The sequence below is a fragment of the Hyperolius riggenbachi genome, chromosome 12 (assembly GCF_040937935.1).
Source record: "Hyperolius riggenbachi isolate aHypRig1 chromosome 12, aHypRig1.pri, whole genome shotgun sequence".
NCBI lineage: Eukaryota > Metazoa > Chordata > Amphibia > Anura > Hyperoliidae > Hyperolius > Hyperolius riggenbachi.
The window spans coordinates 99380376-99404192 of NC_090657.1; the positions used below are offsets into that span (position 1 = coordinate 99380376).

General features: G+C 43.2%; 1 protein-coding gene across 1 annotated transcript in view; it reads right to left on the minus strand.

Moving 5' to 3' along the window:
- Positions 1-930: 930 nt before the first annotated feature.
- The window catches only part of PCGF2 (polycomb group ring finger 2), a 77746-nt gene continuing 54859 nt past the window's right edge, over positions 931-23817 (minus strand). Inside the window, exons 5-10 of the mRNA XM_068263993.1 lie at positions 22760-22810; positions 17969-18080; positions 15581-15623; positions 8982-9080; positions 5361-5441; positions 931-3370 (exon numbers count right to left, since the gene is read on the minus strand). Of these exons, the coding sequence (XP_068120094.1) occupies positions 3062-3370; positions 5361-5441; positions 8982-9080; positions 15581-15623; positions 17969-18080; positions 22760-22810 (695 nt within the window). The 3' untranslated portion in view covers positions 931-3061. The remainder of the gene's footprint in view (positions 3371-5360; positions 5442-8981; positions 9081-15580; positions 15624-17968; positions 18081-22759; positions 22811-23817) is intronic.

Consider the following 23817-nt stretch of genomic DNA (forward strand, 5'->3'; position numbering starts at 1 on the left):
TAGAGGTCCTTCTAACCCAGGCATGGGCAAACTTGGCCCTCCAGCTGTTCAGGAACTACAAGTCTCACAATGTATCATTATATCAGATTACATAAAGGAAGAACATGCTTAGAGAAATAATTGGGTTCCAGTCAGTATTGCGAGCTAGTGCGGAAGGAAGAAGCAGAAGTGAGTTCCCCATCGCTCGCTCCAGATTTAATACCGACTAGGAAAGAGTTAAATATGACATCATCTTCGCCACCCCCTATATCAGTCTATTGGTGGACCCACTCGTGGTGTCATCATACCCGCCTACTCGATTAATAATCAATGAGGCACTTGACCCAGATGCAGGCATGTGGATGTTTAGTAAACATGGCCAATGTTTTCTGTTCCTGTGGTTGAGGTCAGAATAGTCCGATGGCCTTCTCTTAGGAACATGTTCTCAGTATCTGCGTGTATCCTCTGCTACACGCAGACCCTGAGATGCCTCTGCCTGCATCACAAAACCTCTATTTATTTTAAAGGCATACACTGCGGACAAGCCTTTTACATAAAACTCAGGCCAAGTAACTGAGGCCTACTTAAATTATAACACATTGCAGGAGTCTGACAGCCACAATCATGCCTCAAAGGCAAATGCATTGTGGGACTTGTAGTTCCTTAACAGCTTGAGTGCCAAGTTTGCCCATGCCTGTTCAGTTCTAACCTCCAAGTTTAGTACGTATAAAGGACAACTGAAGTGAGAGGAATATGGAGGCTGCCATAGTTATATCTTTTTAAACATTAACTGTTGTCTTTAATCCTGCTGATCTTTTATATATATCTGTAGTATCTGAATAACCCAAGTGAAACAAGCATATAGGGCAAATTCAATCAGTGGAACTAAATTCAGAACTTTCTTTCTGCTCTAAAAGATTAGCCACATCATTATAAAAACTTTATGGGGGAAAAAAAAAAAAAGTCTTCATCACAATTTATGGAAATTTTACTTGGTTTCACATTTGCTGAAGGCACTGAAATGGATAAGCTTCAGTGTTTACTACATGGAGAGCTAGGTCAGCAAAGCTATCCTGCAGTATAGTCACAGTTGCAGATAAGAACCAATTAGACAGCTTAAAGGAGACCAGAGACAAACAAAATATCCGCACGGATTGCTCCCACGACGTCGTCCTCAGTCTTTTCCCTCTTCTGCACCTGTAAATTCAGTAGTCACGCCCAGTCGGACGCAAGCGCAGTGCGTTCTCTCCGGAGGACAATAGTAGGCGTAGGTACTATTCTCCGCCAGAAGGAGCGCACTGCATCGCTCAGACTGGCTGTGACTGGCCGAACTAACAGGACCCAGTGCAGAAGAGGGAAAAGACTGAGGATGGTGGCGGGGGAGCGATCCGTGCGGATGGGGCTGGAAGAAGCCCCAGATATGTATAAATCTTTTAATTAAGTCTGTCTCTGGCACACTTTAATCTGCCTAAACAAACACAGGGAAGTGCATTTCTTAAGCAACTATATGTGGAATAAAGACTTTTCATTGTGTGCTGTGCAAGAGTTCTATTCTGCTTTAAGTCAAACATCTGATATACATCTTATATGCATCTTGTATGCATACTTGTTCAGGGTCTCTGACTTAAAGTATTACAATACAGCGGATCAGCAGGACTGCCAGGCAGTTTACAATACTTAAAAAGATATAAAATGTGTCAGACCCAATATTCCACTCACTTCAGTTGTACTAATTAAAAAAAAAAAATTAAAAAAATTGTTTAACAGTCTAATAAAACGAGGAAGCTAGGACATAGGTCTGACTTTATGGTTGATTTTTTTTCTTTTAATATTGTAGAAATGGCAGCAAAATGTCTCTACCATCTCTGTAGTCAGTAATACGTAAAAGGTATGTCAGAACAGTCAGACTTCAGGGAAACCAAAGAATGAACACCACATCCAGGGAACCAGCAGCTTCAATCAAAGTCCACAATGGCTCCAATACTTCTATCAAAGCTCGTACACAAGCTGGATTTTTCCAAATGACCGGTCGTTTAGGCGTCAAATTAGGCGTGTGTATGATCGGTCGTTCAGCTGATAAGACTGATTTTGACGGATCGTTCAAATCCAGTCTTTTCAGCTGAATGACCGATCGTACACACGCCCGATTTAACATCCAAATGACCGGACGTTCAAACGACCGGTCGTTTGGAAAAATCCGACGTGTGTATGTACCTTTAAAGCAGATCTCAGGCAAATGTAAAGATATGCTGTAGGAGAGAGCAGACTCACCTCACTAGCTAATCCCTCACTGCTCTATCCCACATCAGTGACAGCTGCAAAGCTCTGTGTAGAGATTAAAGAAATCACCCTTTATTTCTAGGGATGAGCCTTCAAAAGCAAATTTCTGTTCAGCCTGATTCGAATCAGAGTGTTTGAACCTGCGGCAAAGGGGGTTAAACTCACCCTTGACCCTGCAGCGCTCCTCTTCATGTTCCATCTCTGATACTTCTTCCTCCACAGCCAGAAGGAGGAAGTATCAAAGAGATGGAATGCTACATGGTGCACTGTGGCCAGACAAGGGCAGGTTAACTCCATCTGCTGCAGCCCGCATGTACAAACGTTTGGTTTCTGTTCCAAATCAGGTGGAAAAGAGATTTGCTTTTGAACGCTCATCCCCCCGACTATTTCCAGATATTACTCTGTTAACTCTAATGCAGAGTTTAGTTGCAACTAGACACTGCTGCACAATCCGCTAAGGGAACTGAACATAGTAAAAGAGCATGGAGGGGCCTCCCAGGGAGGAGGAGAGTATACATTCATCCCCCAACAGATCTTGTTTATTTGCCTATAGATCAGCATCGCAGCAGAAACCGGAAAATATGGTTGGGTAGATCAACAGAGCTGGCCAGAGGGCATGGAAGGGACAGCATTCAAATAGGAATGTGCTTTCTCTCCCTTCTCTCTTATAAATTATGATCTAAAATATTACAAAAGATTTTGGGTGAAAGGAGGGATTAAATTACTCACTTTATCCTTAGAAAATAAAAAGTCCTTCTTTCTCTATGTACATATGTATAAAAAGCGCTAGCCAGTTGGTGGTTCAGGTAAGTGGAGGTCCAGGAGCCCCATTGAGGGACACTTTTCTCCCCCTGCTGGCTGAGTGGCCATTGAGCAGGGAAGAGGCGGGAGGGAGTTCGATGTTGGGATTTGGAGAGCCCTGACATGGGGTGGCAGGGCTAGGTAGAGACGAGGAGGTGGAGGGAACTGGTGCTGGACTGCTGGCCTTGTCGCTGGTTGAATCCCCTTCTGAAGTGGCTCCTCTGTTTGGCTCCTGCAAGCTTCTTGGACGGCTGAATCGTAACCTCTTGCAGGTTGGCTGGACCCGATATTTGAGTGGTAGAGGTGCTGTCTGTAGGGGAACATGATAAAGGAGGAGTATACATATAAACTACAATATAGAAAACTAGACAAAAACTATAAGCATGACAATGTGTCACATCAGTTTATAATATAAGAGATCAGCAGTCTACATATTTTAAACGTAGTGAGTGTTAGGAAGTCTTGCCCAAGGACCCTTTACTAAAGAGGTAACTTGCTCCTGACAGGATTCTAACCATGGTATCCTATGTCAACGGGTATCTTCAACCAGTACACTAGTCCCCATATTCCACGCCAGGTCACAGTTCTCTGCAACAATGCAGCAGGCTACAGGATAAACAACAAGCCCCAGCAATCTAATGCTGGGTACACACGATAACGTTTTTCTGCTTGATTTTCCACCTTATCGATTTTTCCACCCGATTCTCTTATCTTCCGCTCATTTTTCTTCTCTTTTTCCATTCACTTCTATGAGAAATCGAGCCAAAAAACGATCAGAAGGAATATCGGACATGTTGGAAATTATCTATGGAACCCATCTATCGGGAGTAAAAAGGTATGGTGTATTCCCAGCATACCAAGCTTGCAAATCTCCACAATTCATCTTCTCAGCACAGCAAACAAACTACAATTCACAGTGGCATTCTAGTCCTCAGCAGGATACTGGATGAACAAGTCCCAGCAATCCCAGTAATAGGCTTTCAGGCCTCCACAACTAGCTTGAGAAAGGGAACAGAGAGTGGCACTCTCAGCAACCTGGGCCAGCTCAAGGTTCCCTTAAAAAACAAAACAAAACCAAAACAACAGTTGTCAGTGTGAACATAGGCTTCAGGGATTGGGACTTGATACCTAGGATAACAGCGTGGAGCCAAACTGTGCATATGTGTTTCTAGCTTAAAGGCAAGCAATGCATGCTGCTGCTATGGCCAAATCACTGACCAATTGTACCACCTCCATGTAGTAATACGGACAACAGATGTTGAATACTATGAGCAAATTGTGTAGGTAAGACCTCATACAACATGGAGGTGGTAAAATTGGTCAGTGATTGACCAATCGTACCAGGCTGAAATCTCTTTGACAGATCAGCCCGGCAATGCACACCCTAGATTTTCTTCAGAGGAATTTTCAGCTGAGAACCCTCTAGTGTGTATAAGGCTTAAAACACACTTGAACTAAGAGGGATGTGGTGGCGGACATATTCAACTCCTTTTAAGGAAATGCACATTGCCTGGCTGTCCTGCTGAGCCTCTGCTGCTAATAACTTTTAGCCATAGACCCTGAACAAGCATGCAGATCGGCCGTTTCTGACTGAAAAAGGAGACTGGATTAGCTGCATCCTTGTTTCAGGTTTGCGATTCACACACTACTGTGGCCAGAAAAGATCAGCAGGACTCCAGGAAATAAATATGGCAGCCTCCACATCCCTCTCAGTTCAGGTGTCCTTTAAGGGGCAGTTTTTCAGAGGTAAGATTGAAACAGTAAGTTAGAAATAAAAAGTGTTTATTATTAATTTTGTAAAAACCTTCGGGGAAATTTCTGCTCATTCTCTGTTCTATGAACACCAAATAAAATGTCATCTTCATAACAATGTGAAATCATTATTTGAAAATCTTCAGTGTCTGTTAAAGATCTGTTTAATTTAAGAATTGCAATAAATTTGACTGATTGTAACATTTCAAAAATATGACCAAAAATGATTGGAAACTCAAGAGAAAATTGCTAGGGTGTGTATATTAATAAATTAACAATCCAACACACACCATACAATCTTTAGTAGAAATTGGAGAAATATCTGGCATTCCGGATCGATTTAAATAAAAAAAAAAAAAAAAAAAACGGGAAATCCGATCAGATTTTTCAGTCGAATGAAAAAAAAAAAAAGCTTTCGATTTTTTCGAGAGATACGATCGTTTTTTATCAAATTACTGTAAAATTGGATCATTTTATTGTATAGTGTGCGGCCACCTTAAGGCAGATGTAAGATCAATTGTCAGGGCCGGAATAACCAAGTCACTCACCCGTCCCCAGGGGTATATATAGGCAATATCCATTAGTGTGTAGTAATCCTTCAGGGGCTCTTCTTCGTACAGAATCTCCACCTTCATCAGATGAAAAAACATTTTTTAAAGCAGGGAAATGGCAAAATGCTAAAAGCATCCCTAATTTTCTGCATTTTTATACATAAATACAAAATGATACGTCAAGGAAACTCAAGAAAGATTAAAAAAAAAAATCATGCAATGTGCTAAATCTGATTCCTCTTATAAATGCCGCTTGCCTTGATGATTTTCTTCTTATACCTTGTAAACCTGTAAATAGTACTCGAGCCGAAGCTCAGGTACAAATTGAGATACTTACCTAAAGAGAGGGAAGCCTCAGGATCCTATTGAGGCTTCCCCCCCCCCCCCTTCTCTGATGTCCCCCGTCACTGAGCACGCTCCCTAGAAGATTAGTGACAAGGCAATGACACCAATATTGGGGCCACGCAGCTCTTCTTCCTCCAGCGTGACCGCGCAATAGCTGATGGAGCCCACCCGCATATGTGCAGTAATTCAGAGCCAAAGCCTCTGTAGTACAGCGCATGCGTGGCGGGCTCACATGGCCATGCTTCAGTAAGAGGAGCTGCGCCGCCCTGATTTGGAGGGGGGCCGCGTTCAGCAACGGGGACTACGGAGTGGAGCCTCAACAGGATCATAATGTTTCCCCCTCTTAAGGTAAGGATCTGATTTTGATCCCGAGCATCGGCTCCGGATCACCTTAAGCCTGGCGCACACGTTCAATTACGATTGGACAATTTTACCACCTCCGTGTAGCATGAGGGACAACAGACTGCGAATACTATGAAGAGATTGTGTAGGTCAACTCTAATAGTACATGGAGGTTGTCTTTCATAATTGAAAGAAGAAGACCTAGAAGAAGAACGCAGATCAGGTGTTCTGACTGCTGGCTGCAAGCTTGCTCCAGACAGGGCTCCAATTACTCAGTTTATGAAACCACCGACTCCAGGTATCCAAAATTGCTCTGACTCCTTAGTCTAATACTTACAAGGGCTGTGGAGTTGGTACCAGGGCTGTGGAGTCGGAATCGGAGCAATTTCGGGTGCCTGGAGTCGGAGTCGGGAAAAAATGTACCGACTCCTAATGAATTTAACTAATTAAAATAGAAAATATGATAAAATGTTCTATTTCTCAGATAATAGTCATTAAAAATAATGTATATATACAGTAATAGCTGTGCTCAGTCCACAAAAATGAAATAAACCAATCAAAAGGAGTTACTTGTGCTGCTTCAATAAAGCAGTCTCCGTATTTTTAAAGTCAGATATACATATTTGATTGTGACTGTACAATATATATGATGTGTACACAGGAATCTCTTATATATACTAAATAACGTCTATGCTGTAAGAATAAAGCCTGATGTGTAGCTGTGTCACTAATAGAGATGGTCAATGAGATGGAAATAATTCTGCGTTGATGCTGATTTATGCAAATGTATGCACTCCCTTTGCTCATGAAATAAAATAATTTGATCTGTTGTTAAAATTTGGTTTGGTGACTACAAATTAAAGGGTACCTGAGACTGGTGAAAAGAAATGTTTTATACATACCTGGGGCTTCTTCCAACCCCCTTCAGGCTAATCAGTCCCTCGCTTTCCTCCTTCACCACCTGGAACTTCTGCTATGAGTCCCGGTAATTCAGCCAGTCAGAGCAGTCTGGCTACGTGCCAGTTCCACAGCCAGGAGCATTCTGCATCTGCGCAATAGTGCTGCGCAGGTGTAGTACGCTCCCGGCGGCGGAGTGTGTGCATGCATACTACACCAGACTGGCTTAAGTACCTGGACCCATAGCAGAAGATCCAGGTGGCGGAGGAGGACCGCGAGGGGTATGTATAAAACTTTAATTTCATCTGTCTCAGGTTTACTTTGTTACACAGTAGTACTATACTCTACATATGCACTCCCCACAGAGCTGCAGGGAATCCACTGAGAATGTTGTGCACATTTAACAGAGAAGTGTTGTCTGTCACCCATAAACCTTGTTCAGATTGTGCATAAAGAATGTGAAATAGAGGAAGAATCTCCTCATTCCCCTGCAGAGTACCTGCACATCATTCTTACATGTACCCATAGTCACATTGCCTAGGGCCTGATAGATGTTCTTTGTTCCGGTTTGTACCTTTTACAAGTACTCTTACCAAGGACTAGTTTTAGTCTAAAGGGAATAAATATAGATATCCTTCTCACTTAAATTCAAATATACATATCCTTCTCACTTCAGTTGTCTTGTAAAATTCCTAAGCGTTGGCAGTTAACCACCCTGGCGTTCTGATAAAATCGCCAGGGCGGCTGCGGGAGGGTTTTTTTTAAATAAAAACTATTCCATGCAGCCAACTGAAAGTTGGCTGCATGAAAGCCCACTAGAGGGCGCTCCGGAGGCGTTCTTCCGATCGCCTCCGGCGGCCAGAAGTAACACGGAAGGCCGCAATAAGCGCCCTTCCGTGTTTCGCTTACCTCGTCGCCATGGCGACGAGCGGAGTGACGTCATGGACGTCAGCCGACGTCCTGACGTCAGCCACCTCCGATCCAGCCCTTAGCGCTGGCCGGAACTGTTTGTTCCGGCTACGCTGGGCTCGGGCGGCTGGGGGGACCCTCTTTCGCCGCTGCACGCGGCGGATCGCCGCGCTGCAGCGGCGATCAGGCAGCACACGCGGCTGGCAAAGTGCCGGCTGCGTGTGCTGCTTTTTATTTCATTAAAATCGGCCCAGCAGGGCCTGAGCGGCAGCCTCCGGCCGTGTTGGACGAGCTGAGCTCGTCCAGACCGCTCAGGTGGTTAAGAGACGAATTTCACGTTACATACTGTTAATCAACAAAATTGTAATATGCAAATTAGAGGAGTCGGAGTCGTGGAGTCGGTGGAATCCTAAACTGAGGAGTCGGAGTCTGTGGATTTTTGGACCGACTCCACAGCCCTGGTTGGTACAAAAACCATGCGACTCCGACTCCTCAGTTTATGAAATCACGACTACGACTCCAGGTACCCAAACAGTACTCTGACTCCACAGCCCTGGTACCAGGTGTGCGACTGTGAAGCAGCTATTCTTGCCACAATCTTTCCAGGTCTTTAGCCGGCCTGCACCACTCCATTCAACTGAACTGTTCCCAGTGCTCTGCCGAAGTCAAAGGCAGACCACAAGTGACACTCGGTGACCTAGGCCAACATTACCCAGCTCAATGTGCTATTTTCGGTATGATCGTCTCAAAACAAATCACTCAAAGATCTCCTCAGCTGCACTGTATGTCCTCCGCAGGAGAGTGGTTTTTAGTCTTTAAATGCAATATGAGACCGTGGTAGCCCAGGAATATCCTATAGTATTTAGATATAATGGTTTACCTCCTAAGTTTGTTTTCAGTCCAGGTTTGCTTAAGCTTTGGTAGGTGTTTTCAAACATAAGTAAATTCAGTAACAACATTTACCATGTAAATGAATTAGGTTACAAAAAAATCTATAGGTTCTCCTTCCAGGCACGATTTAGAAAAACATCACTACATTATACCACCTGAATATCTAAAAAACAAAATATAACCAGATCACCATGCAAGTGGAGTACAGATGTCCAACAAAGGTTTGTGTCGTACCTTGTACCTGTTTGGAACATCCATCTTGTTCCTCAAGAATTTGGCGAGGTGTGTGATCGTCATGGCTGCTGGACAGCGCAAGAAGCGCAGACTGTTCCTCTGTCAAGGGAAAGGCCAACACAAGAACGCTTTCATAACAGCCATAGTTACTTTTGTCACAATGCAATAAAACGACTAAGCAAATTTAGAGAATTTTTTTAAGCAGACTTTTGTTCACTTGATCTCATCTCTAAAGTGGCCCTAAATAACGTTTTTACTAAATGCCCTTGAGATCTATAAAAATATATGATCTGCCATGCTCTCTGTAAAGTGCATCTGGAATTTTTTTCTGCATCTTAAAGGACAACTGACTGAGTGGGATATGGAAGCTGCCATATTTATTTCCTTTTAAACAATACCAGTTGCCTGCCAGTCCTGCTGATCTTTCATGCATCAGTAGCGTCTGAATCACACACCTGAAATAATGTGGCAAATCCAGTAGAACTTTATTTGGAAGCAGCTGATCTGCATACTTGTTCTTGGCTGAAAGTATTAGAGGTAATAAGCAGGCTATCCAGGCAATCTGCATTGTTTAAAAGAAAATAAATATGGCAGCCTGCACATTCCTCTCGCTACAATTGTCCTGTAAGGCAAGGTCACACACTAGATGTTCATTAACAAAAAGAGAGGTCTAGTAGAAAGATTGTTCAAAAATCTAGCACAAGTACAAGTGTGCCCAGACTCCAGGGGTGTAGGGATCACCATAGCAAGTGCTATGGGGCCCGCAGCCCTTAGCCACAACAAGGGGCCCACCAGTTCTGCTGCCCATTTTTTTGTTTTGTGCCCTTTTTCATAATCCATGGGCCCATGGCACAGCCAGGATTGACAAGCCACCTCCCCCGCTCATTGCAGAGAGGCTGGCAGGTGAAATTGGACTATTTTTCCACCTGCCATCTCTCTGCACACCGATTTCCCCCAACACTTACTTTGCAATTCCGGCCTGCCTGGGTCAGAACACAGAAGAGCAGCGCTGGTTGTGGCTCCGCTCCTCCTCCCAGTGCTGCCTGTGGCTCCGCCCCTCCTGGCCGTGGGGCTCACAGATAAAGAAGGGGAGTGAGAAAGGAGCTGCAGGGGACTCACTGAGCAGCAGCCAGCAGGACATTAATGTTCTCTGCTGCTGCCAGCTTGTGAGCCCTCAGCCTAACCTCAGTCACCTGCCAGCTCCCAACTTCTCCAACAACAACAGAGACCTGCCAGGGACGACAGCAGCACACGGTGCCACCATCCACCAGTGCCACTGCAGTACCAGGGAGCCTGGAGGGGACAGCTGCGCCATCACCCACCCCACCCACTGTCAGCAGCAGGTAAGCACATGAGGAAAATCGCCAACGAGGGATTATTTGATTCCTCGAGTGACATTGCAGGGCCAATATACTGGACAGATGCATCATTAGCCTGCAGGTGGGGCCAGAGGGAAGACAGCAGTGCTGCCAGCGCAGGAGTGATATGTTGTGGTGATTGGTGAGTGGAGAGAAAATGCCCCATGCCAACTTGATCTGCCCCGCAGATCGCTAGCTAAGGGGATCAAATGTACACACACTGGATTCTCAGCCAAGGATGACGTAAGCAACCTCCTCTGCAAAGCTTTATCTGATGTGAGTTTCTAGAATCAGGGTGCTGGTGGGCCAGATGTACCTGTAGGGGGCTGCTGATCTGCCCCTCCCCCCCAATTTTTTTTTTTGCTATGGTGCCCAGTCATTTTTAGCTGCGCCCCTGCTGCCAGACTCCATTGACAAGGTTGTTTGTGATCTGTTATGATACAGGTTGGAGGAGGGCAGTGTACGGCCTCTTGCACACTGCATGCATTTCCAATTTTTAATTGTTTTTTACCTCAGATTCAGATTTTTAATCTTTACTGCATGCTGCATTTTTTGATCCGTTTTTCTGTTGAATGTATTCAGGGAAAAATTGGAATTGAAAATCGGAATCTAAATCAGAAAACGGATTTGCAGTGTGCAGGGAGCCCTAGACGCAACTACTATTACGAGTTGTAATGATATGATGATCTGACACATGCAAATTTTCATTGCCATGCAATCATTAAACACTGCCCTGGGCTGAACAGGAACTTTGCACAGGACTTCTCATATACAGAAGGCTCTTGACTGAAAATGGTCAACTTGATAGCTTAATGAGCTGTCAGATAATTAATCATTAGTTATCATCTGAACCTAATTAGCCTTGTATTTCTACCCACAGTAATTCTACTTCCCGTAAAGAAAAAAAAAATTGCCTAAAGTCCAATTTGACCCCCATCTCTAATTTAAACTGAAAGACAAGCCAGCAGTGAGGACATTGAGTAATGGGCCATCACAAAAAAATGTTTAATTAAAAAAACAAAAACATATTAGATCATAGTAAGGATTTCTGAATGGTTTGCAAAAGGTTGGCTGTGCGACTGCAGTCTTATACACCCAGGCACAACAACAACTTTTTGCATGAACTGAAGCCGTACATATATGATATAATATAAATAATATACATAATTGCCATTGCTTGAATTAATCTTTCAGCTTCACCCTGTGCCCAAGTTTGCCCTCACCATTTTTGAACGTACGCCAATAGGACCACCAGACACAGACCCAAGTAGCACAAGCAATGTTTGTTCAGCGTAAAGAGTTATCAAGCAGAAGATATGGCTGCAGTCACTGCTTCCTGAACACCTGTGTTAATGTCACTGTGTTCCTTTGACATTCTGCACTCCAGGGGCTGCGATAGACTTCCAAAGAATGCCAGAGAAAACCTTGAGGACTCTTTTAGACAGGCGGCTGACCTGCTCACTTACTGTCTTCCGCCCCTCAGTGCAATTTAAATGCAGCCAAATTGCAGCAGTGTTAACACTATCAGTGGTTTTACCCGGCGGCAGAGGACTGCGATATGTCCAGTATGAGCACGGCTGTGGCCACGTTCAGATCCGACTCCATGTGAGGCCGCTACCCTACAGGGCCCTGGTGGTGGTGTGCTTTATGCTGTGGAAATTGTATTATGACACAGTTACCCTAAACAATACTCAAGTCTACCCAATAGTGTATATTTTATGTATATCCAGTGGAGATTAGCTGCTATTCTGGCTTTCAGCTAATTGTTTGCTTAACAGGTATTACCATGGGTTGAAGGTTAATAATTGATTACAAAACACCCAAGTAAGGACTCTTTTCCGCTGTGAAACGCAATCGTGCTGCAATTGCGTTTCAAACTAATTTCCACTAATGCAATTGTTATACTACACTCTGTATAGGAGCTCAATTGCATCCAAAATGCGTCAGAACGACGATTGCGCTCAGGACAAAATTGTAATGCAATCAGATCACACTAATGAGAAATGGTCACAGATGAAATTCACATTAGGTCACTTCTCTATTATCCACAGTTATGCCCGGTACACACAATGCAATTTTCTGTCACATTGACACTCGAATCCATCATTTCTCACAGGTCTGATCTGATTTCTGATCTTTTTTTGATTGATCTTCTGATCACTTCTAAACAAAATTGATGAGGAAAACTATTGGATATCAGATCAAACCTGTCAGAAATAATCAATATGTCCATCCATCTGACTGAAAATTGCATTGTGTGTACCAGACCATCATTACTTTGCCAAGACATCGAACTGTGCATAGGAGGTTACCTGCAAAACATCCTTTATAGGTGGGTAAAAAGTTTATATGAATTCCAACCAATTGGATTTGTTTAGCTTTACAAGGAGCATTAATTCCCACGGAACTTTTAGTGGCGCTAATCAGATACAGAAGGTTAATAATTAATACCCGACAGCTAGTGCCAGGTAATTCTCCATTAGTTTCCAAATGTGATTAGCCCCATGCAAAGTTCCAGTTCAGTCCAGGTGAATCTACTTGAGGTAAAATAGAAAATTGCCTCAGAGTTGGAAACCGCACCTACTGTATATCTATGGGTGGGATTCAAGAACAGTGCAGTAGTAAAACTTGGGACACGCATCCAATTTTGATTGGCCAACCACTTGCATGCAGTATGAGATTCTACCTACACAATCATGTGGGATCCATACATTTGACCAATTCCGGCCTGAAATCTGTCAAATTGTCGATCGGGCATGCTTGATGCAACACTCATTTTAATGCGATTCAATAATCATTATCAAATAGCCAATTCAATCAGCGGCAAAACCCGCCAGATGTATGGCCACCTTAAAGGGGCACTATGGTGAAAAATTGTAAAATATATACAACATACACAATATACAAATAAGAAATATGGTTTTTCTCCAGAGTAAAATGAGCCATAAATTACTTTTCTCCTAGGTTGCTGTCACTTACAGTAGGTAGTAAAAATCTGACAGAAGCGACAGATTTTGGACTAGTCCATCTCTTCATAGGGGATTCTCAGGTATTTATTTATTTTCAAAAGCACTTAGTGAATGGCAGTTGCTCTGTCCAACTGCCAAAAAAACTGTAGCGAGCAGGGAGGCTGGCCAGCATCATTGGTTAAATCCCTTTTAGGGAAAATCTTTATAAAGAATAAAAGCCTTGTTGAGAATCTCCTATGAAGAGATGGACTAGTCCAAAACCTGTCGCTTCGGTCATTTCTACTAGCTACTGTAAGTGACAGAAACATAGGAGAAAAGTAAGTTATGGCTCATTTTACTCTGGAAAAAATTTACTTCTCATTTGTCTGTTTGCACATATTTTAAAATTTTACAATTTTTCGCCATAGTGCCCCTTTAAACAGTTAAGGTGGCCATACGTCTAGCGATGATGGGCAGATTAGACCAAGAGACAAATCTCTCTCTGATTAGAGATCTGTTGGGTGCCCATACACTGCAGGCAGATTCCCGACCAATTTCCTGCTGAAATCTCTCAGGAATCAGCTGCATCTGCCGCTGTTATCCTAATGTATAAACGTACGTGTATATGTGCATTTATACATTACCTGTCCTGTGTCACAATGCACGTCAGTCTTCTGAATCCCCTGTTCTTCCCTATACACGCTGCCGGTGAACAGGACAGGTAATGTAGGAATGCACGCACACACACACTTATACATTAGAACACCACTGGGGTTTCGTCGCTCGTCCTGATATCGCTTGCCGTTACCGCTGCACACCTGAATGGCCACAACAACCCAACATCTTGCGGCGTGTCCGACCGATATAGGTGACCAATTTTGGTCCAAAAATGGTTGCATTGTCGATCAGGTATGGACTTAGTGGCACGGATTTTAAGGGACTCCTTAGTACTCAGGTACTTTTCAAATTGGTTTAAGCTTCTTGATGAGCTGAACTTGAATAAAAGACCACTCCAGCAAAAAAAAAAGTAAGCAGTTAAAATCTAACAAAAAGTCCATCTTCTCATGGGGGATTCTCAGGGTTTTCAAAAGCATTTTCTGAAAGGCAGTTGCCAAGTCTAACTGACAAAATAGTGTGGAAGAGAGTAGGGAGGCTGGCTGGTATCTTACCATTTTGGCAGTTAAACTGCCTTTCAGGAAAGTCTTCTGGAAACAAAGAAAAGTCTAAGAATCCCCCATGAGGAGATAGACTAGTCCAAAAATCTGTCGGTTCTGTAAGATTTTACCTGTCTACTTTTTTTTTTTCCGCTGGTAGTAGTCCTTAAATCACTAATAAAACAAGCCCTGCCATGGATTGTCTACTCCGTTTTAAAGAGAAACCGTAACCAAGAATTGAACTTCATCCCAATCAGTAGCTGATACCCCCTTTTACATAAGAAATTTTTACCTTTTCTCAAACAGATCATCAGGGGCTCTGCATGGCTAATATTGTGGTGAAATCTCTCCTTCAGTGTGATGTCAGCACCTCTCAGCTCTGAGATACAGACATCACACTGTGGGAGCCTTGTTGCACTGTGGGAAATGACAGCTGTTTTCAACTGCCAAAAAAGCAAGCAACATCTCCTTCCAGTGACATCACCTGCCAGCCAGCAGTTAAAATGTCACCATGTGATAAATGTCAGAATGTAAATCAGGGAGAAGAAAAAGCTTTTACAATGAGCAAACACTGCCTAAATCATTTATACATAATTGTAAAAATGTAAGCACTTTTTTACTACATCACTGGCGTTCCTCTTTAAGGTAGCTGTTGATCTGACACCAGAATATATATATATATATATATATATATATATATATATATATATATATATATATATATATATATATATATATATATATATATATATATATATATATATATATATATATATATATATATATATATATATATATATATATATATATATATATATATCCATCCGTCGATTGTTGCCATGCACCCTACTGAGCCCTTGCCAGCATGCCCAAGCAATCCCTTTTACAGACTTTAGCCAGAAATCGATTGAAATGACCGACCAAGTTGCAGCATCAATATCTGCCTGGATATCGATGCTGAACATCCAGTAATGTGTGGGCACCCTCAGGGAACTTGTGCCTGGAGTTAGGCTATTAATATGAGTGAAGCAGAGATCATCTCTAGTTGACAGGTCAGCTTTGAGTGGATTGACTGTTAATATGAGCAAGATGGAAGAATGTCAGAATGGCGGGACAGGACAACAGACAGGTTCACTTACTTTGTCTGCATCATCACTTTCAGGTGAATCCCGGAGGTCATCCCTGTGGATAAATATAATCATCAGACTCTGTAAGCCACTCAGTATAAATGTTCCAGGCAGTACATTAGAGATGGTCAATGAGAGGTTAGTATTTCCAGCTCGCATACAATGTAATGCAAATTGTATGCAGGTTGGAATTGGTTCACACAAGTGCAATCCCTGTAAATGTTGCATACCATCCAGAAATATTAGCTTTCCCTTGAGCATCACTAGGCATGAGCTACTGACTCTATGCAAATTTCAGCCGACTAGAAATAGAGTCCAGCAGTTGCTGATGAATAAGTTAGTAACTGGGCTTTATTGGTTCTTTTTTTAAAGGACACCTGAAGGGACAGGGTTATGGAAGCTGCAAAATGTATTTCCTGTTAAACAACGCACATTTCCTGGCTGGGATCAGCAGGGCGCTGATCCTGTGCCTCTAATACTTAAAGGGAACCAGAGAGGAACGAGGGGTGAAAAAAGGCAAAGATTTTATACTTACCTGGGGCTTCTTCCAGCCCCATAAGCCTGAATCGCTCCCACGCCGCCGTCCTCAGCTTCCTGGATCCGCCGGTACCGGGCCCGTCACTTCCGGCGGACACGGCCAATTGTCCGCATCACAGGGGCTCCCCTCCATACACGTACGCATGCGGCTGCGCAGTAGGCAGCCACATGCGTATCTGTATGGAGAGAGCACCCTGTGATGCAGAGAATTGGCCACGTCCGCCGGTCGACTGGCGGCAATGACGGGACTCGGTGGCGGCGGATCCAGGCAGCGGAAGACGGCGGCGTGGGAGCGATCCGTGCGTATGGGGCTGGAGGAAGCCCCAGGTATGTATAGTTCATCCTCTCTGGTTTCCTTTAAGGTGGCCACACACTTACAGATTTACAGCAGATTCGACCATCAGATAGATTTCTGTCAGATGCCTGTCAAGTCTAATCTGACAGGAATCTATCTGATGTGTGACACACACTTGGAACAGATTTCCATTAGATTTCAGAATGAAATCTATTGAAAATTGATCTAAATGCATTATTGGACCATTAGATTCAATGCAACTCTATGGGCCATCGATCTGCTGCCAGCAGCAGATCAACGTAGTTCTTTCATCCTGTCAGATAATTCAAATCGATTGACAAATGGACATTCCAATCGATCAAGCATGCAGATCAGGCATTTTTGACTGGATTTGCCACATGCTTGTTTCAGGTGTGTGATCCAGACACAACTGATGCATGACAAATCAGCAGGACGCCAGCAAATAGATATGGCAGCCTCCATACCCTTTCTTGCTTTTAATCAGTGGAAATTTGCACAGAAAGTTAGAATTCAAAGCCGATCTCTACCATTAACTCATTAAAGTGTTGAAAACAATATTTAAAACACCACTATCGCAAAAAAAATTTTAAATTTTAAATACATGTAAACTTATCCGAGTAAAAAGAGCAATAAATTACTTTTCTCCCATGTAGCTGTCACAGTAGGTAGTAGCAATCTGAGAGAACCGGCAGGTTTTGGACTAGTCCGTCTCTTCATGGGGAATTCTTCACAACGCTTTTATTCTTTATAAGACATTTCCTGAAAAGGAATTATACAAAGATGCTGGCCAGGCTCCCTGCTCGCTGCACACTTTTTGGCAGTTGGATAGAGCAACTGCCATTCACTATGTGCTTTTGAAACAAAATAAAATCCTGAGAATCCCCCATGAAGAGATGGGCTAGTCAAAAAACTGTCAGTTCTGTAAGATTTCTACTACCTACTGTATGTGACAGCAACATAGGAGAAAAGTAATCTATAGCTCATTTTAATCTGGAATAAATGTACTACTTATTTGTATAGGTTTACATTTATTTTAAAATTTCAAGATTTGTGCGATAGTGGTGTTTTAACATGGACATTTGTTAGATTGGTGAAGGCTTAAAAAAAAAATCCTAGCTTTATAGTCTGAAGCCTCGTAAACACACCTAACTTAAGTCATTATCAGCCGCCAATCAAGCGTGTGTACGGCACCCGATGACCCCAGACACCCAACCTGCGAGCGATCTGCCAGACGGATCCACCCAAACCCAGTGACACCGATCCTCCTGCCAATCCCACTGTTCGCACCACCGATCCCCCTGCCTGCTGCGTGATATCACGCATACACTGCTTGTCATCCTTCTGCCCCCACCCCGCATACCAACACAGCACATTGTCAGCTACATAGCTGACTCGTGTGTGCAGCCTGCCCAAAGTGATCAGCTCTTGATCCCCCCAGGGGCGAAATTAGTAATGAATGTGCAGGTGCCCTAATACTGGGAGGTGGTTAATCGCCCTAACAACTGGAAATGTTAAAATTCTCAATCAGCGACTTCCCTTTAACATACCTGGCATCTTCAGAGAACTGAATAGAGAGGCTGATATTCTCCTCTTCATGTGCGAGGACCTCCCCGCTCTCCGCCACTTTGTCTCCCTGGTCAGTGCTGGAGCCGCTGTTTGCTGTAGATAGAATTCAGACCATCAATAATCGATTACCAATAACAAACAACAAATTGAAAAAAAAAAAAAAACGAGAAAACATTAAGGCTACTTATACACCAAGACGTTGCGTTTTAGGGGACGTTATGGTCGCATAACGTGCCCCTAACGCAACGTATGGTGGTGTTGAAGTTGGACGTCAGATTGAGCTGCGTTATGCAGCTCTCAAAGCAGCCGCTCCAGGTTAGTGATAGGAAGTCCGGATCTTTTTAAGGATTTGGATCATTTAAATCGGATCATTGAAAAAATCCGGATCTTTGAACCGAATCATTTGAATCATTTTACTAGGGAAGCAGAATGGGTGAAATGACTAGCAGGACAGGACTTTCCCTGCACTGTACATTCTGTATGTTCCTGTTTCTTCCAGACAGACATCCACTGTGAACCGAATCTTTCATTGTGATGATCCGGATGATTCGACTCACAAAAAAGATCCGGATCAAATGAACTATTCGTTCATGATCCGGACAACACTACAGTCCTACCAGGAGTCTCTGCAGTGCAGTGAATATTAATTAGCCATGTGGCTGGCCGCTGAGGAGGAGGGGAGACCTCCTCCTCCAACATTACTGAGCATGTGCAAACAGTCTAACGCTGCTTAGCCCAGTATAACGTACAGCATGCAGCACTTTGTTTAAGCGTGCTGCGTTACTATGAAACCCAACGTGTGCACTGTGAACAGCACAATTGATTTTACAGTGCTGTGAGTTAGGCTGCGTTACTGGCTGCTGTAACGTAGGACTTTAACGTCCCACTGTGAAACCAGCCTTATAATTGCTTGAAAAGCAACTTGTATTTTAGAAATATTAACGACTTTCTCTGATTATAAACACTGCAAAGATAAAATACATAATCTTATTACTACTAGGGATGATCAAGGAGATGCAAAGATTTGCGAGGTCTTGCAGGATTATGTCAATTTTTATGCAAATCGATGCAGCTTGAAAATGGACCAATCAAGTCCCACCCGGGTTTAAATTGATAGGTCCATTTTTAAGCTGCATATATTTGCATACAAATGTGCATAATCCTGCATGAACTTGGAAATATTTGCATCTCACTGATCATCATGATGTCGCATACAAAACCAGCATCGCCTTCCTGCTATGAGTCCAAGAGCATACAGGCAGATGACGGCCGACCCATCCCTGTGAGTGGTCTCCGGTTTTATTGAAGCCTGCGTCGCCTGTGTTTGCTGCCACATGTGAGCGTTCCCAGTATGGCAGCGAATGAAAGGCGATACAGGATTCAATACAGACAAAGACCACTCACATAGCAGGAGGAGTGTAAAAGGCCCGCAGGGACGGGTCTCATGGCAGGTAGGCAGGCTGGATAATTTGCAATAATTGTCTGAAAAGTGCTGCAGTCATCACCTACGCAATGTTTGTTGGCACCAACCTACAGCTTGCATAGCTGCTAACTGAGCAGGTCAGAAGATCTTTGTCCCCTCTGGATTTATCTGAAGAACGTGCCGTTTCTTCAGATACGCCCATGAGCTTTAGGTGGCTCCCCTTCTGTTCATCTGTCCTGGAATGGCCAAACAGGTGGGTTAAAACTGTAGCCCGTAAGATTAATGGAATGTGTTCCAAAGGAATTCTGAAAACTGGCACACATGTTGGGTCAATTAAAGGGAATCTAAGTGATATGGAGATTGCTACATGGATTTCCTTTTGAACAATACCAGTTGCCTGGCGTCCTGTTGATCTTTTGTGCAGAAGTAGTGTCTGAAGCACACCCCTGAAACAAGCATGCAGCAAATCTAGTCAGACTTCAGTCAAACACCCGATCTGCAGGCTTGGGGAGTGTAATCTACAGCGAACAGAGGCGCCAAGAGTAAAATTCACTAAAAAATTTTAAAAGGCTTAAAGTGGGTACACACATCAGATAAAAGTCTTTGGAAAATGAAAGATCACAGACCAATTTTACCCCCTTCCATGTAGTATAAGAGCCATACTCTACACAGTCTATTCTATGAAGCTGAACTCTCCATCAGATAAAAATCTTTGCAAGATGCTGCACACAAAGATGCTGTACACATGCAACAGATCAGTTCCTGCAAAAGATCCGTTCCTGCAAAATGCATTCATAGTCTATGATATCTGCAGATCTCATACACACCTTGTTTAACGGACATTCATCTGCAGATCAGACAATTATCTGCCGATCTGAAGATCCATCCTGGTGGAACTGATCTGCAGATAATTGTCTGTTAAAAAAAAGGTGTGTACGAGATCTGCAGATATCATAGACTACGAATGCATTTTGCAGGAACAGATCTTTTGCAGATACTGATCTGTTGCATGTGTACTGCATCTTTGTGTACAGCATCTTGTAAAGATTTTTATCTGATGAGGAGTTCAGCTCCATAGAATGTGTAGAGTATGCCCTCATACAATATGGAAGGGGGTAAAATTGGTCTGTGATCTTTCATTTTCCAAAGAGTTTTATCTGACGTGTGTACCCACCTTAAGGAGGCAGTGGTGGACTTCCCTCGAAGCAGACACAGACTGTCAAATTCAAGACAGACAAATTTATTGACATACTCAAAATACAATGCTGCAACGCGTTTCACAGGTGTGATCCTGCTTCATCCGGCCATAAAAATGGGGAGTATATAACAGTATAGGGTCTAGATTACACCTCTGTTCGCCTCTGTATTATACTAGTGTCCACCCCAGGTGGAGGGGCGTTTTACCCCCTTCTGTCTTCCTATCTACAGAGAGTGACTTCTTAACCTGAGTGGTGACAGGTCTAATCTCCTCACCTGCATTATCAGTGGTTGCCTTGAAGGTAACCCTGGTTTGTGAGTATTACTCTTCTACTCTACATTTATCAACCTATACCAGTACATACTACACTATATTGGGCTCTTGGTGTCCCCTCCTCTTTATATTGATAGTATAATGGTTAAGGGCTCTGCCTCTGACACAGATTCGAATCTCGGCGCTTCCTGTTCAGTAAGCCATAACCTATTCAGTAAGGAGACTTTGGGCAAGACTCCCTAACACTGCTACTGCCTGTAGAGCACGTCCTAGTGGCTGCAGCTCTGGCGCTTTGAGTCTGCCATGAGAAAAACACAATATAAATGTTCTGTGTCTTGTCTTGCTCAGGGTCTATGGATAAAAGTCTTTGAGGCACATGATCAGGACAGCCAGGCAACGAGCATGGTTTTCATCCTGAAAAATAGGAGTGCTACGGTCATACAGTGCAATGTACAGTCCATAGTCTTTATGCTTGCATCGTGCAAGTTGGCTGGCAACACACAGGGCGGAAGCACCATTGAAATGTAATTGCATTGCATCTTGAAGCGCTGTCCGTTGCCCCGCAAGGCAACTTATATAGTGTGATAGTGTTAAGGACGGCCCTTCCAATTCTGTCTGCAACCAGCTATGGTTTTCTAAAAGTGCACAATTAGACCATTTAAATTACACTTCAAACCATCAATACTCTGTACATGGCATTTGCCAGATCTCGGTCTCCCTTCTTGTGCAACTGGTCTGTGGTTTCTTTACAGAGCACAGTGATCTTATGTAGGTAGAAAAAAGTTTTATAAAAAGTAATAGCTTTTAACTGATAAGAGTTAAATTATGAAAGCTTTCTGGGATCTAATCCCCTTCTTCAGGCATATGTCATATGTTAGCTGAGGCTCCAGCCTCGGGGCGCAGTGTAGGAGTGGGCGCACAACTCACTCAGCTATCATTTCCCTATTGTGTTTGAAGCAAAAAGAAATAAGAAAAGGGGATACATAGCAGTGACTGCAAGCCAGATAACTAGAGACTAAGGTGTTGGGGACCCTGGGCGCCTCTTAGTTTAATAGCAAAAAAGTGGGAGGAATAGAGGGGTGAACTTTGGTATCTCAGCCTTGGGTGTTGGAGGACTTTGTCCCGGCACTGACACTGATGCAGGTATACAGAGCACAGTGACAAATTGCAGGTGTTGCCTCGACAGTATTAAGATTTACTGCAGTAAGCCGTTTTTCTAAGATGCACAGTAACAATACACACCTAAAAGAAATGCAGATGCATTACACAAAGTGCTATGCTATGTTGTCATAGTAGGAACAACATATTCACGATATTAAGGGGTTAAGAAGCATTAAAAAATTGACAATTACATAAAGTATTTTAAGGGGCAGGAAGTCAAGTGACCTCACCATTTGTTCAAAAAAAATTGTCAAAAGACATGGGGCAAACAAACACTAAGACATGGAAATGTCCTGTTCCTGGCTATGTAGTGTGACACAGGTGTGTGAATTATAAGGCAAGTAAGAATTTGAGTATAGCAAAAAGTTGTACAGTTGTCTTGAGTTCTGATTAAACTGATCTGATCTGACTAGTGGATTGCTTTCAGGGCGGCAGTTGGTGGCTACTTTATATACACTGAATTATCGGCTGAAGTGGTTGATATCGGCCTCCACAGCAGACTTTAATCAAGCGTGTGTACAGAGCTTATAAGTGTAAGCTGTAATATGTAGGAAAAAAATACCACAAGTCTGGACACGCCCCAGTCAGTCTAAAATTCCGATCTTCACATCATTGTGTTACAAAGCTTATTGCAGACAACAGTCCAGTAATTCGATATACCACTTCATTCAAAACCATAAAATCTGTTAACCTTTCAGACTACAATGTAATACTCACTGTGTGTACGTGCATAGGAGGCATAGAAATCCCGCCGCCTCTTCATTTCATCTACAGAGGAGACATTGCACAATAGTTCAGGGTCACAGACTTGGCATATAGGCATTATCTACACACATTGTCCCATGGACTACCATGGTGTGCCTGTGAATCTTCATGCGTGCTTGATGAAGCCTTAGTAGCGGCTTTCCTGGCTTCTGTTAGAATTCATTGAACCATGTATTAGACAGCAGTGTGGTAGTTGGTAGAAGCATTTCCAGAAACATTGGAAAGCAGCATGTTCTATTCAGCTGAATAACTCCGTAATCAGAAATACCCAGGTACACCCTGCTTACAGGACAACTACCATTAAACAAAGCCCTTCTGAACACCACATTAATACATCCATGGTAGGATGAAAAAAAAAATCTGTAGTTTATAGTGGTATTGCGGTTTTACTTCATTTTCTGTGCCACCAATCTGCTATAGTGTCAGTGTGCACCACGTCAGTTTTGCCTTTCTTGTATCCTGGCTGGGAGTATTGAATAAAGTCACCTATGTATTAATATGTGTGCCCTTTCTACTTACTTCTGTGCGCCTTCCCACCTCCTAAAACACACCTTCAGCAACTGGAAGTAGTATGGCATATCCAGATCATCCACCAGGCAACCTAGGCAGGTGCTTGGGGCCTAGTGGGTGTCAAGGGGCCCACCTGCTACTATTTGACCACTCTCCACTTCAGCTTACCAAAAGGACCACAAAGGGCCCCAACACATTTTAACCACTTGAGGACCACGGTGTTAACCCCCCTAGTGACCAGGACATTTATTACTAAAATGGATACTGCAGCTTTAAGGCCAAGCTGCAGGGCCAAACAACTCAGCACACGAGTGATCCCCCTCCCCCCTTTTCTGATCCCCCCCCCCCCAGGGGTTTTTTTTTTTTTGTAAATATTCATTTTATTAAACTTTGAATAAAATTTACTATTTTTTTTAATTTTATTTCATATCCCTCCCCCTGCCAGCCAAGCGGCGTGATCAGCGGTCATAGGCTTCAGCCTATGACAGCCGATCACTATT